General features: G+C 43.5%; 1 protein-coding gene across 5 annotated transcripts in view; it reads right to left on the bottom strand.

Annotated features, from left to right (window-relative positions):
- The window catches only part of ZNF76 (zinc finger protein 76), a 34,411-nt gene that overhangs the window by 9,945 nt on the left and 9,697 nt on the right, over positions 1 to 14,769 (bottom strand). For all 5 annotated transcript variants that reach the window (XR_008665104.1, XM_055330480.1, XM_055330478.1 and 2 more), the window contains exons 2-4: positions 5,519 to 5,687; positions 573 to 653; positions 380 to 457 (exon numbers count right to left, since the gene is read on the bottom strand). Coding sequence is in view for 4 of the 5 variants with exons in the window: in XM_055330480.1 (XP_055186455.1) it covers positions 380 to 457; positions 573 to 653; positions 5,519 to 5,591 (232 nt within the window). In the remaining variant the exon portion in view is untranslated. The remainder of the gene's footprint in view (positions 1 to 379; positions 458 to 572; positions 654 to 5,518; positions 5,688 to 14,769) is intronic.

Raw genomic sequence — 14,769 nt, 5'->3', positions numbered from 1 at the left:
AATGCCTGGCATACAATAGTTGCTCGAGAAACTCCTTGTAAAAGGAATAAATCGTTATTCCTCTCTACTTAGAGACTTCAGTCTTAAATGTTAATAAGTTTTTACTCCTGGTCTTCGATGATGTCCTCAGGTCCTATTTAAAGCCCTAAGATTTTGCAGCTATGTTAGAGAGAAAGCCACCATTGAGGCCCATGCTACTGACTCCCACAGCTCGGTTTCCCAGAGGCAGAAATTGCCACTCCTGTGGTCGGCACCAGGGAAAGGAGGTGAGACTGCTAATCCAGCTGAACTTGGGCACTACAGGTCCCAAGGCTATGCCCCAACCTCTGCCCATTCAGCCTCCCTTCTGTCCCACCAGTTGTGATGACTATGACCCCACCTTTGGGTGTTCGGTGTATGTAGGCCATGCTGCCATCTTCCAACTGTACAGGCTGTCCATCCTCAAAGGAGAGAGGTTCTGAAAGGAGAGCAATGCTTGTCTTCCTCTGGAGCTCGATGCCATCCCACACCTCCCTCAGCGGGGGCTGCCTGGCTTCTCTCCATGAGGTTGGGGTGTCTTGGGGTGCTCTCACCTTTCTGCACCATCACTTGGTGAATGTATGCAGTGGTCCCATCCTCAAGCTGGATCACTTGCCCTTCAAGCAACTTCTCTCCTGTAAAGGTAGAAATGGAGAGAAGTAGGTCAAGCCCTGAAGAGGGCTGAGGAACACTTGCCTACTTCCCCAAAAGGCCTGTTTGAGGCATAGTTTGCATGTCTAAGCACAGGTGACATGCCCTATGCCTCCTGCTCCTTGCCTCCCTGGGTCTGGGCCGCAGAGGTACTGGTGGGTAGAAAGACATCCCACCAGGAGGAGCCCTACAGCTCCCACCAGATTCCCTTCCTCTACTCAAGAAGTAGAAACTTCATTTATTATTCTGTCCATGCCCCATGAAGTGAGGACTTCCAGCTTAATAGCAGGCTGCCAAGACTGATCTAAACAGAGAACAAAGAACGCCCTGAAACCTGGAAAGACCTCGGTGGCTCAAAATTCAGCACTCACACTAACAAATCAAAATACATTCCTTGTCTCCCACTGTGGCAGTATGTCCAGAACGAGACTTTCTAATAAGGTACTATAGCTTAATGGTTAAAAGCAAGTGGCTCTGGAGCTGTCCAGGCATCCTGGGTTTGAATTTCTGCTCTACCTCTTACGAGTTGTGTGTCCTCAGACAGTTTATTTAACCTCCCTGTACTTCAGTTTCCCCCTTTTAAAAAGAGGATTAAAAACTGTGTCTTCTACTGGATTGCAGTGAGGGTTAAATGAATTAATGAATATAAGACAAAGCCAGGAGTGTTGATGGTCAGCCTTCAATAAGCCTTAGCTACTGCTGCTGCTGCTTTTTTTTTTTTTTTTTTTAATTTGAGAGTGAGAGCAGCAGAGAAGAGCAGAGAGAGAGAGAAACTTTAGCAGCCTTCTATGCTGAGGGCAGAGCCCAAAGTGGGGCTTGATCTCACATTCCTGAGATCACGACCTGATCTGAAATCAAGAGTCAGATGTGCAAACGACTGTGCCACCCAGACACCCCAAGCCTTAGCTTTTTTTTTTTTTTTAAGATTTTATTTATTTGCCAGAGAGAACAAGTAGGGAGAGTGGCAGGCAGAGGGAGAAGCAGGCTCCCCACTAAGCAGGGAACCCTACGGAGGGCTCCATCCCAGGACCCTGGGATCATGACCTGAGCCAAAGGCAGGAGTTGCTTCACCGACTGAGCCACCCAGGGGTCCCAAGCCTTAGCTTTTATTTATTTACTTACTTATTTTTTTTAAAGATTTTATTTATTCAGGAGAGACACAGGGGGGAGGGGGAGAGAAAGAGAGAGAGAGAGAGAGAGAGACACACACACAGGCAGAGGGAGAAGCAGGCTCCATGCAGGGAGCTGGACGTGGGACTTGATCCTGGGTCTCCAGGATCAGGCCCTGGACTGAAGGTGGCGCTAAACAGCTGAGCCACCTGGGCTGCCCCGCCTTAGCTTTTATTATCATAAACCTGATCTGCATTTTAGAATAATCAGAAAATAAAGCTACAAGGAGCAAATGTGAACACAACTGCAGGGCTACTGGGTGTCCTCTAGTTCTTGTTTCACTGCCACTGTGGGGAATATCTCCTTCATTCATCTCTGACATTTTTATTTCAATTTTCTTTTTTTTTTTAAAGTTTTTTTTTTTTAATTTTTTTTTATTTATGATAGTCACACACAGAGAGAGAGAGAGGCAGAGACACAGGCAGAGGGAGAAGCAGGCTCCATACACCGGGAGCCCGACATGGGACTCGATCCCGGGTCTCCAGGATCGCGCCCCGGGCCAAAGGCAGGCGCCAAACCGCTGCGCCACCCAGGGATCCCTTATTTCAATTTTCTAATTAAAAAATGACTCACCTAAGGCAATAAGCAAGCAGTATAAAACGGAACAAGACTCCAGCGTTCCTGAGATTATTAACCTTCCTTTACCTCAGATCTTTACTGGAAAGTACTTTTTTAAAAGATTTCATTTATTTATATATTTTTAGAGATGGTGGAGGGGGTGGGGAGGTTGGTTGCCGGACACCAGGAGAGAGGCTTACTGGGAGCACTTCTAACAGCAATGGGCTCTTCGGTTTAGAATTAGGATTAGACAGGCCTCGTTTCATATCCAGTGAGTTTCCCAGGGGATGAGGGGAAAAGAGAGAAAGGTAATAAGGGAGAGAGAAACGTTCTTGACAAGTGGTTTGCTTACTCGTTTCTTTCTTTTTTTTTTTTTTTTTTTTTAAGATTTTATTTACTTATTCATGAGAGACACACACAGAGAGAGAGGCAGAGACACAGGCAGAGGGAGAAGCAGGCTCCATGAAGGGAGCCCAACGTGAGACCGGATCCCGGGATTTCAGGATCATGCCCTGGGTCAAAGGCAGGTGCCAAACCGCTGAGGCACACAGGGATCCCCTGCTTACTTGTTTCTTTACAAGTTTCAGGATTTAGAAATTTGAGTTCTTACGATGTAGGAAAAAGACCAGGCAGCTGCTTCTGGCCTAACCCTGCTATCTCCCCCTCAGAAGAATCCTCAAACTCGCTTTCACATGGAGTCTTCTTGGGTCAGTAACCCACAGTTCTACAACTCAGCTGAAGACAGGTAAGGTAGAGACAAAGGTAAGAAGTAGGAGAGAGGCATTTAGATGAGGGAGGGGGACCCCTCACCACCTCCCATCAGCAAGCCATGGGCTTCCCTGCATTTAACCCTTTATCTGTCAAGGCAAGGGCACTGCACTTGGAGTTCTAAGAGTGCTAGCAGAGCTTCTGGCAGCACTGTGGCTATTGCTTCAAGGGATGAGACAAAAGATAGAGAAGAGTTATTTGAGAAAAGATTTCAACCTACAATCACCCCTTACACCAGAGACAACAATGCGGAGGGCCAGGCAGGGGAAGACAACTGACGGCCGGGCCCTCATATTCCACTATGGAGAGGTGGCCAATATGTTCCTGTTTGCCCAGAACAGTGCCAGTGCATTTTTATTCATAGCACACTCTTCCACTTCCAGAAGTGTTGGGTTTGAATAACACGTTTTTATGCTTACCCTAATTAGAGACAAATCTCATAAAATTTTAGGGCTTCCTGCTGCCTAAGCTAGACCCAGAAAGAGCTTCCTGCTGACAAGGATGACAGTGCCCTGGTCAAGAGCTTCAGAGGCGCTCACCAGTGAGAAAGATGCCTTTTAGAACAGCGTGGTCCCGCTTCCTGGAGGCCAGATCTCCCCTCAGGAGTGTGAAATCTGTTGTGTGTGAGTCTGTGCGCGTACACATCCAAGCACACGCTGCAGTGCTGTGGAGGAGCCAGAGAACAGGGACCAGAGAAAGATATAAACGGGGAGGTGGGGGAGGCAAAAAGACCCAGACATAAAAGGGAAAGACCTAAGAAAAAAAGAGTAGCTTTCTCAACCACCAAGTGAGGCCATTTGCTATTTTATTTATTTTGTTTTAATTTCATTTAATTTAATTTTATTTTATTCATGAGAGACACAGAGAGAGAAAGACGCAGAGACATAGGCAGAGGGAGAAGCAGACTCCATGCAGGGGAGCCTGATGTGGGACTCGACCCTGGGACTCTAGGATCACGTCCTGAGCCCAAGGCAGGCGCTAAACTGAGCCACCCAGGGATCCCACCATTTGCTTTTTATTCATTCACTTGACCACTAATTCATGGCAGAAGACTGAGGCATGGGAAGTAACTGGGTCCGTGGAGCAGACACAGTCATTTCCATACTCCCTAAGTTCTTCCGTCTCATTCTGCTGAGGGGCAAGATCTGTGACGGGAAGTCTGCAAACTGAGGGTTTCAGGCTTCAAAAGTATCCCAGAGAAGTTCCTCACTCAAGAAAACAAAGCCAACCAGACCCACATATCATAGATAGCTCTTGACAAAAAACCTCTCCAGAAGGCAACCACCCTCTAACACTCTTCTGTCATACAGAAAGAGCTTACTGATGAGATTAAGGGGCCTCTTTGTCGTCATCAGGAAGCAGACAATTTAAAATAAAATCAACAAACAATTTATCTGTACACTTGGGAACTGAAATACACTTCCACAGTGTGTTGAAATGAAGGCGAGCAATGTTGCAATGACAGTGCATTCACGCAGATGGTGGTGCTCACAGAGTCTAGAAAAGGCAACATAAAAGAGCAGGAACGTGGCGATGTTTGCCCAGTGCTGTTCGGGGAGGGCAGGCAGGCCATCTGGCCCTCCTGAGAATGCTGGTAAGGAAAGAGGCTGTCACAACAGTGAGTGTCCCTGGCCTGAAGGCTCTGCCCCTTCAGTGACACTCCACGCTCACCCTGATTTTAAGTTTCTTTTCTCTCTTTTTTTTTTTTGATTTTAAGTTTCTTGAGAAATGAATATCAGGTGAATTCAAATTTCAGATCAACAGCAAATTCTTTTTCAGTACTTAGTACTGAAGTATTATTTTACTATTTTTAGTATTTAATCCCATGTTTATACATTATCTATCCCAGGGTGTATTTGGGACATACTTGCACTACAAAATTATTCACTCTTTGTTGGCAATTCAATGTTTATTCCTGGCAAACTTAGTGGGGCCTAGGGCATGAGACCTATGCTGGGGTGTCCCTCTCTGTATATGGCTTAACCTGTTTGAGAGTTTCTAGAAAGCACTGAGAAACAGGATAGGGAGTTATCTGGAGAGCAGGAAGTCGTATAGCCAGCACGATGTTCATTCATTTCCAGAAACATTTATGAACCACTTGCCCCATGTAAGGAATTCTGCCTTTCAGAGGTCTTGGTTCCTATGGCTCAGCTAGTCTGATTTTCTAGGCAGGCCTGCCTTGAATGGCATTTTCTCTTAAAGGGTTTGTCAATGATCTCAAGAAATTTTCATGCAGAGCAAGCTGTGGTATGCAAGTGGGAGGGCACAGTGGTGGTGAGACTCTTAGAAGGGGACACTCCTCTCCAGAGGCTGGGGCACAGGGTGGGATTCTGGGGTGCCTGGGAATACTTACCTTTGACAGCTTGCTGGACGTAGGCTGTCGTCCCATCACTGAGGGTCACCGTTTGCAGCCCCAAGCTCTCCATGGCAAACTGCTACCCATACACTCAGACATGAAGTTGGCTTCTGGCCAGCACCAAGAGCCACAGCTGAGGTCAGAGATTTCCTTCTGGGTCACAAGTCTGAGAAAATGGACAGTGTCACATTATGAGTTGCACAGCTTCCTCTTGCTACAAGGACATATGAGGAAAGAGTGAATGAGGCCAGCTGAGAAGAAAAAGAGATGAATTCTTCAAAGTAAAGAAATATGTTAGCTTTTATGAAGAAGGTCAAAACATACCTATTTAAAAATTCCACAAGTTGAGTGTACAACAGAATCATGCGAGCCAAACTGGTTATAAAGTTAGATTCATTGATCAAAATCCATTTTTAAACTCATTTTCTTTAGAAGGAAGCCCTGTTCGAGGCAGGCTGCCAGCTCCACTGCCGCTAGTTCTGGGGTGCACATATCACATCTCTGCACATTCTGACAGCTTTCCTATGCTCGGATCTACCCATCCACTGGCCTTGTTGACCACCATCAGTGAACACCCCACAGGTATCACAAACAGAACGAGTCCCCAAAAAAACTCACAATGTACTCCCCAGAACTGTTTTTCTTCCAGTATCCCCCATCTCTGGGCTGGCATCTCCAGCCACCCAGAATCGATGGAGTCACCCTTGATTCCTCCTTTTCCTTCAAAAGTCGAGATAACACCACTATCTGACACCAAAGGCAAAAATTAACTCAAAATGGATTAAAGGCTTGAATGTAAGACCAAAAACCTTAAAACTCCTAGAAGAAAACATAGGTGGTAAGCTCCCTGACACAGTCTTGGTTATACTTCTTTTGCATTTGACACCAAAAGCCAAGGAAACAAAAGTGAAAATAAGCAAGTGGGACTACATCAAACTTCAGAGTTCCTGCATGGTAAAGGAAACCATCAACAAAATGAAAAGGCAAGCTACAGAAAGGGAGGGAATATCTACAAATCATATATCTGATAAGGAGTTAATATGCAAAAGATATGAAGAGCTCATACAACTTAATAGCAAAAAACCCCAAACAATCCAATTAAAAAACCAGGTAGAGGATTTGAATTGGCAGTCTCCCCATGATGACATCCAAATGGCCAACAAGTACACGAAAAGATGCTCAGGATCCCTAATCACCAGAGAAACGCAAATCAAAGCCACAATGAGGTATCACCTGTTAGAATGGCTATTTCAAAAAGATGCAAAATAACAAGGGCTTGGGAAGATGTGGAGAAAAGGGAACCCTTGTGCACTGTTGGTGGGAATGGAAATTGGTGTAAATTGGAAAACAGTATAGAGGTTCCTCAAAAGTTAAAAATAAGACTAGCTTATGATCCAGCAGTTCCACTTCCGGGTATTTGTCCGAAGAAAATAAAAATACTTGACTTGAAAAAGTACATGCATCAGCATTATTTACAATAGCCAAGACATGGAAACAACTTAAGTGTCCATGGATGGATAAATGAATAAACTGTAGTGCATATATAATAAGATATTATATAGCCATAAAAAAGGAAATCTTGCCATCTGTGCCAAAATGGATGGACCTAGACGGTATTATGCTAAGTGAAATAAGTTGAAGACAAATACCCTATGATCTTACTCATGAATGGAATATAAAAAAACCCAAAAAACACCCAAACCCGCAGATACAGAGAACAGATTGGTGGCTGCCAGAGGTAGGGATTAGGGGTAGGCAAGATGGATCAAGAGTCAAAAGGTACAAACTTGCTGTTATAAAATAAGTCACGGGGATATAATATGCAGCATGGTGATTAAAGTTAATAATAACGAATTACATTATTTGGTAGTTGCTAAGAGAATAAATCTTAAAGGTTCTCAACATAAGAAAAAAATCTATAATTATGTATAGTGATAGATATTAACTAAACTAATTGTGGTGATCACAATTTTTGCAATGCATACAGATATTGTCATTATGTCATATATCTAAAATTTAAATATAGGGACGCCTGGGTGGCTCAGCGGTTTAGCGCCCGCCTTCAGCCCAGGGCCTGATCCTGGAGTCCCGGGTTCAAGTTCCACGTCAGGCTCCCTGCATGGAGCCTGCCTCTCCCTCTGCCTTTGTCTCTGCCCAACCCCCCTCATGAATAAATAAATAAAATCTTTAAAAAAATAAAAAAATTTAAATATAATGTATGTCAATTTTACCTCAATTAAAAACAATTAAAACTTAAATGGGGGCATCTGAGTGGCTCAGTCAGTTAAGTGCCTGCCTTTGGCTCAGGTCATGATCCCAGGGTCCTGAGATCAAAACCCATATCGGGCTCTCTGCTCAGTGGGGAAGCAGGAAGCCTGCTTCTCCCTCTTCTCCTGCAGCTTCCCCTGCTTGTGCTCTGTCAAAAAAAACAAAATCTTCAAACAAAAAGTCTATGTACCTATTTCAGGTGAGTATCATCTTGTCAAGTCACATCTTGACTACTGTAAGAGCCTCCTAATGTATGTCAAATAAACTCTTGCCTGTTTCCTAGTCATTTTGTAATATTGTGTCAGAATGACTTTAAAAAGAACAGGGGTGCCTGAGTGGCTCAGCAGGTTAATTGTCTGCCTTCTGCTTGGGTCAGAATCATAGGGTCCTGAGATCAAGCCCCGCCTCTAGTTCCCTACTCAGCAGGGAGTTTGGTTCTCCCTTACCCTCTGCCCCTCCTTGTGCTTGGTCTCTCTCTCTCAAATAAAATCTTCAAAAAAAATTTAAAAAGTACAAACCTAAATCCACTACTTCCTTGACCAAAACTCTTCAAAAGCTTCCTATGGCCCTTGGACGCCGCCTTGCACACCACTTTGCAGGCATGGCTGGGGGCTATTTGGCACTACTTCCTAGAATACTTATCACTGCCTCTTTAACATCTGTTATCCACACAAGACCTTGGGCTCCAGCCTGGTTTCTGGTTCACTGTGGGCTCTCCACAAATCCCTGTGGAGTGAATCATCGGGTCCTTGCGTGCAAGGAGCGAGGTACTGAAGCATCCTGCTGGCAGGACTTCCCTTGCATTGGCGTTCAGCCTGCTTGAGCCACATCCCATACTTGTGAACCCTTGCTCTAGGTTTAGCAGTTAAGATTCTCACTGCCACCCAACCACAGACTTCCCCAGGACTTGGGATCTGGACTGCCTACTTGGTACTCACTAACTGCCAACTGATCTTCTCAATCAGTGCTGCACAAACTGTTTTCATGTCAGGGCACCCAGAGAGAAGGATGTGTGTACACCGTGGCTGCTGCTGCTTGAAGCTAGGAGCAACCAGCTGGGGCTGAGCAGGTCAATATCTTTACAGGACTATAGCCCACTTGTGACACACTGGTTGGGATGTTCTACTTTAGACTTGGCATTCCCACCAGAATTATTCATTCATTCTGTCCATAAACATTTACTGAATGGGCTAAGATACTACCAGCAGTAATAGTGAACAGTGCTGTAAAGCTAATCATGTGTACACATTTTATACATAGTAACTCACTTAATTCTCACAATGATCCTATAATTGAATACTGTTATTATCCTCATTTTATACTTGAAGGAATTGAAACCTGAGACACTAAGTAAATTGGCTCAAGGTTGCACAGCTAATAAGGGGAAGAGAAGGATTTGAATCCAGGCCATCTGGCTCCAGAGTATGCTCTTAAATACTTTATTATGTGGCCTAGTACAGAGGTTTTTAGCTGAAGCCACCTGAAACACTACTTGGTGTGCAAGCTTATGCATTTTTCTGAACAGAAGGGAGTTTAAGATTGTCACGAGTGTCTTACAGCGATTAAAGGTAAAGAACCACTGGTCTACATGGGAACTGACATCTGACCCATCTTATCTTTTTTTTTTTTAAAGATTTTATTCATTTATTCATGAGAAACACAGAGAGAGGCAGAGACACAGGCAGAGGCAGAAGCAGACTCCATGCAGGGAAGCCGATGCAGGACTCCGGAATCATGCCGAGTCAAAGGCAGACGCTCAACCGCTGAGCCACCCAGGGATCCCATGACCCATCTTATCTATTCTACTAAGATCCTGGCAGTGACCCCAACATTGTCCAGAGCCCAGATAACCACAAGCTCTGGTCCTGGCCTCTTTTGGTCTGCTCCCTGACCCTTGACTTTCAGAGTCTTAAGCAGGGAGAGAAATTCTTTTGGTGATCTGTTTTTGTTAACAGCATTGTCAGAATAAGGACACACATGAGACCTCAGTCTGAAACCAAAGCCATTACAAAATGGCCTCAAATCTTTATGGCTGGCTCCTGTGGCTGCTGCAGCAATAGCTGGTTTAACTTAGTACATCTGTACTCTGTTGGGACTTTCTAAGGGAAATCTGTGGCTTGGTTGAGAACACAGGTTCTAGAGTCAGACAGCCTGGGCTTTAACTCATGCTTTCCCTCTTTGAAGCTGTGTGCCCTTGGGCAAGTAACTGAACCTCTCTGAGCTTCAGGTGCCACTTGTAAAAAAAAAAGGGGGGGGGGATAATAATAGCACCTTTGGGGCACCTGGGTGGCTCGTTGGTTGGCGTCTGATTTCAGCTCCGGTCATGATTCCAGGGTCCTGGGATCAAGCCCCGCATCAGACTCTCTGCTTAGTGGGAGAGCCTGCTTCTCCCTCTCTCTCACTTGCCCTCTATTTCAGATGGATGAATGAATGAATTAATTAATTAATGAATAAAATCCTTACCCCCCCCCTCAAATAGCACCCTCTCCACAGGTTGCTGTAAGGATTAAGTAAGGTCACATATGTCAGCATTTGGTACAGTGCTGGCACACAGAAGTACCCTAGAAAAACTGGCTCTGAGGAGGATGAGATGGAAGAGGAACCCAAGGGAAGTGCTTCTGAAGCAATGGGTATTTCTAAACTGTAGCCAAATAGTGGAAACAGCCCTGGATTAGAAGTCTGCAGAAACGGCTTCCTGGAATCCTGGGTGGCTCAGTGGTTTAGCGCCTGCCTTTGGCCCAGGGCGTGATCCTGGAGTCCTGGGATCGAATCCTGCATCAGGCTCCCTGCAAGGAGCCTGCTTCGCCCTCTTCCTGTGTCTCTGTGTCTCTCATGAATAAGTAAATAAAATCTTAAAAGAAATGGCTTCTGATCTCAAGTCTATCTTCTGTGTCTGCCTCCCAATCTGTAAAATGAAGTGCTGCCCCAGATGACCCTAAAATCCTTTGCACTGCTCATGCTAATTATATTTATCATATATACAGCCCTTAAGAGTGCGAGCCATTGTTCAAAGCACTTTACCTATATTAGCTCTTTTAATCTTAAAAATAACCCTATGAATAAATAGGTACATTATCCCCACTTTATGGATGAGGTGACTGAGGCTTAGAGGCAGAGTAATTATCCCAAGGTCCCACAGCTAGTCAATGTGAAGCAAGGATTCAAAGCCAGGCTAGCTGGCCCAGGTCCATACCTTTCAATATCTGGTTCATTTCTTCCTTCTACTAATCCACTGTGACACAGTGTCAGCACTCAAAACACTTGACTATTGATTGTTTAACTTTTATCTCACCCACGATAACTTAAGCCCAGTCCTCCAGGACTTGAGCCCAATGGAAAGAGGAACATTTTCCAAAATAACGCTTCTTAGACTTAAAGAAAACAAATCTCCACTCCTTTACGTGTTCTCATGTCCAGGCTAACTATTCAATTTTTGTCCTTAAGCCCGTAATATAAACGTTTAAGATAGTCCACTCTGGCTCTCCAACATTTCCCGATCTCTGCTGCTGCCTTCCAGCAGAGCCTGACCTCGGGTGGGGAGAAGGTGTTTTGTGGCTGCCAGGCATGTACAAGTATCTAATTGCCACTTTTCTTCCTTTCCTCTGTGAAAGGATGCTTTACTCTGAGTCCTTCTGTGCTGCTACTAAACTAATAATGGTGACACTGGCAGAGCCAAAGAGAGGCTTGTCACTGCCTCAGGATGGCTGTGACTTCACATTTCCTGCCTGCACTTGACATTTCAGATTCATAACTCCCGTGGCCTTCTGAGAAAGGATGGAGGGGGAGCAGGGGCAGCTACTCTATTTTCTCCTTGTAGGGTATAAGGTTTGTCAGCTCCCCAGTGACCTAAGCCGGGTATAAGAGAGAGACAGACTGGGGGTTGTGGGAGGGGAGGGGAGGGGAGGAATAAGAGCCATGACCATGGGTAGGGATGAATAGGGCGTACTCCAGACTCTTCCAGAGCTTGCAGCCAGCTTGTTTGTTGCATTTTAAAATGAACTTAAGCTATTGTTGGCTCTGATGCAGAAAAGAGCCCTATGGCTTCATAATATATAAATGTTTCCTAATGTAAAAACCTAAATTATAATTTATCAGGGAGACAGAACATTTAGAAAAGCTTTTTGGGTACTTCGGGTCTTAGGTCCTTCTATGAAACAAGAAGTGCTTCAATGGTCTCCTCAAAGCAGAAAGACAAGACAACGGAAGACAAGAAACTAAATGGCAGCCATAAATTTGTGTCTCTCTACTTTGGCAAGGTTCATGTCTAATCTGACCCATTCCCAAGCTAGGCTTCGCCTTGACTACAGGCACCTGTTCACTCTTCCATCATTTTCTGGCAAACCCAGACTCCTTGGACATTTGGAACAAGGCTTTCTGTGCTCTGTTTCAGCCAGACCAGAGGATAACTGTATTCAGCAGCCAAAAGACAAACAACCCCCCCCCCCCAAACAAAACAAAACATCTGCTTGGAAAGAGAAGAATGTTTCACTTTGCGGGGGGGGGGTACACAAGACTTGACTTTCACTCAGAAAATTCCTCATTTGGAAATAAAACTCCTCAGAGGGGACAGAATCGTATTAAGTTGGGAGAGACAGAGGCTGAGCGAGTCAGGGGCAAACAAATGAGAACCAGATTTGCAAGAGCTGTATTAAAATGATTCAGTATTTGTTATTATAGAAAATGACTTCAATGCACACACAAAAACCCTAGTGAAACAGGCTTGGTTCTGTGGGTTTCCAAACACTAAAGAGAAAACAGGAAATTAATAACAGAAACTTACACACACACATTTAAAACATCAGCTAAACATCTCTTTGCAAAATGCACACTGATTTTAAAAGCTCAAATCACTTTTTAGTATGGTTCCTATTTGGCTACTACAATTTTATAGATTTGAATTAGTCACAGAGGAGAGAGTAATTAGGCAAACTGGATTATTTTTAATTCCAAAAGGGCAATGAAAATGCAGACTCCTTTACTGCAGAACAGAATTCATTTAAACTAAAACAGGTAACTTAAAAACCTAATTTTCAGTTGAAATTTAAGGTGAACTTTAACACCTTAGTTTGTAAACACCCAACATGGAATCATGGCTGTTTCAAATCCACATTTAGTCCATGGAAAGAAAAGTCCAGAATAAAGTCATTTTGGAAGGGTGTGTTTTATAACAATATGCAAATTTATACAGATTTTATCAAGTTATATCTGACTTTGTTTCTGGAATTCAGCTTGGGGTCACTGCTGTCTTGGGAAGGGTTATTTGAAAATGAAACATGCATGCCATCAGCCATCAGGAGGGACTGGATCATCATAGTTATTTAGGATCATCATGTTATTTAAAAACATCACCCTGGGACTAAAAGGTTAAATTTATTCTATCAGTTTGGAACAATAGTCAAATCTCAACTAGGAAGAGAAGATAGTTTTCACTTTTGACGCAAAAGAAAATCAAGTCAGAAGAAGAGTCAGGTTTAAAAAAATCAGTATTAAGGGAAAATACTAAAGAAAATATAAGACATGATATTAAAAACAATGGAATTTAAATATACACTTAAAAATGGTGAAGACAGTTATGTGTATTTTACCACAATAAAAAAAAAATGGTGTGGAAAAAAAAACACACATAGGCACATACATATTTAAACTTCCAAGAACAATATCAAATTCCCACTGGACACATAACAGTATGAATTCATGCAAGGAAAATGCTAGTAGTAAATAAATAATGCAAAAAAAGCTCACTCTCATTAGTAAATGAAGTACAAGAACAAACAATCACGGTGGTATAATTCTTATTCCATTACCATAAATCAAAGTAAAAGTATTAACATCCTACAGCCAATGAGATACCACTACACACCAATCACAATAGCCCAAATCCAAACAGCAATAACACTCAATGCTGACAAGGATGTGGAGGAACAGGAACTTTCATTCATTGTTGGTGGGGATGCAACATGGTACTCTGGAAGACAGTTTGGCAGTTTCTTACAAAATTAAAGTCTTACTAAATGATTCAGCGTTCCTACTCCTAAATTGAAAACTCATGTCAACAGAAAACCTGCACGTGGATATTTACAGCAGCTTTATTCATAATTGCCAAAAGCCCGAAGCAACTAAGGTGTCCTCCAATAAACAAACTGTGGTACACCCAGACAATGGAATATTATTCAGTGATAAAAAGAAATGAACTATTAAGACATAGAAAAGACATGGAGGAAATTTACATGCATTTTACTAAGTGAAAGAAGCCAATCTGAAAAGGCTACATACAGTATGGTTTCAACTATACAGCTTCTGAAAAGGGAAAACTTTAGAGACACTAATAAAATCAGCGGTTGCCAAGGGTGTGGTGGGGGAGGGGGTGGGAAGAGAGGAGGGATGCATAGATGGAGCCTAGGGCATTTTTAGGGCAGTGAAATGGTTCTGTAATGGTCAATAGACACCTGACATTATGTATTTGTCAAAACCCGTAGAACATACAGCACAAAGAGTGAACCATAATGTAAACTATGAACTTTAGTTAATAATAATGCATCAATATTAATTCACCAATTATAGCAAATATACACCAATGCAAGATGCTACTAATAGGGAAAACAGAACTGGAGTGGGGAAGGGGGTGAATGGGAACTCTCTGCGTTTTTCTTTTTTAATTTGGACTTTATTTTTTTTAAGATTTTATTTATTCATGAGAGAGAGAGAGAGAGAGAGAGAGAGAGAGAGGCAGAGACACAGGCAGAGGGAAAAGCAGGCTCCATGCAGGGAGCCCGATGTGGGATTTAATCCCAGGACTCCAGGATCACGCCCTGAGCCCAAGGCAGACGCTTAACCGCTGAGCCACCCAGGGATCCCAACTCTCTGCATTTTTAAATTTTTTAAAATTTTATTTATTTATTCATCAGAGAGACACACATAGAGAAGCAGAGACATAGGCAGAGGGAGAAGCAGACTGCCCACAAGAAGCCTGATGTGGGACT

This window comes from Nyctereutes procyonoides, unplaced genomic scaffold, assembly GCF_905146905.1.
Source record: "Nyctereutes procyonoides isolate TBG_1078 unplaced genomic scaffold, NYPRO_anot_genome, whole genome shotgun sequence".
Classification (NCBI taxonomy): Eukaryota; Metazoa; Chordata; class Mammalia; order Carnivora; family Canidae; genus Nyctereutes; species Nyctereutes procyonoides.
Note: the sequence above shows the minus strand (reverse complement) of the source record. Positions and strands in the feature narration are given on the sequence as shown.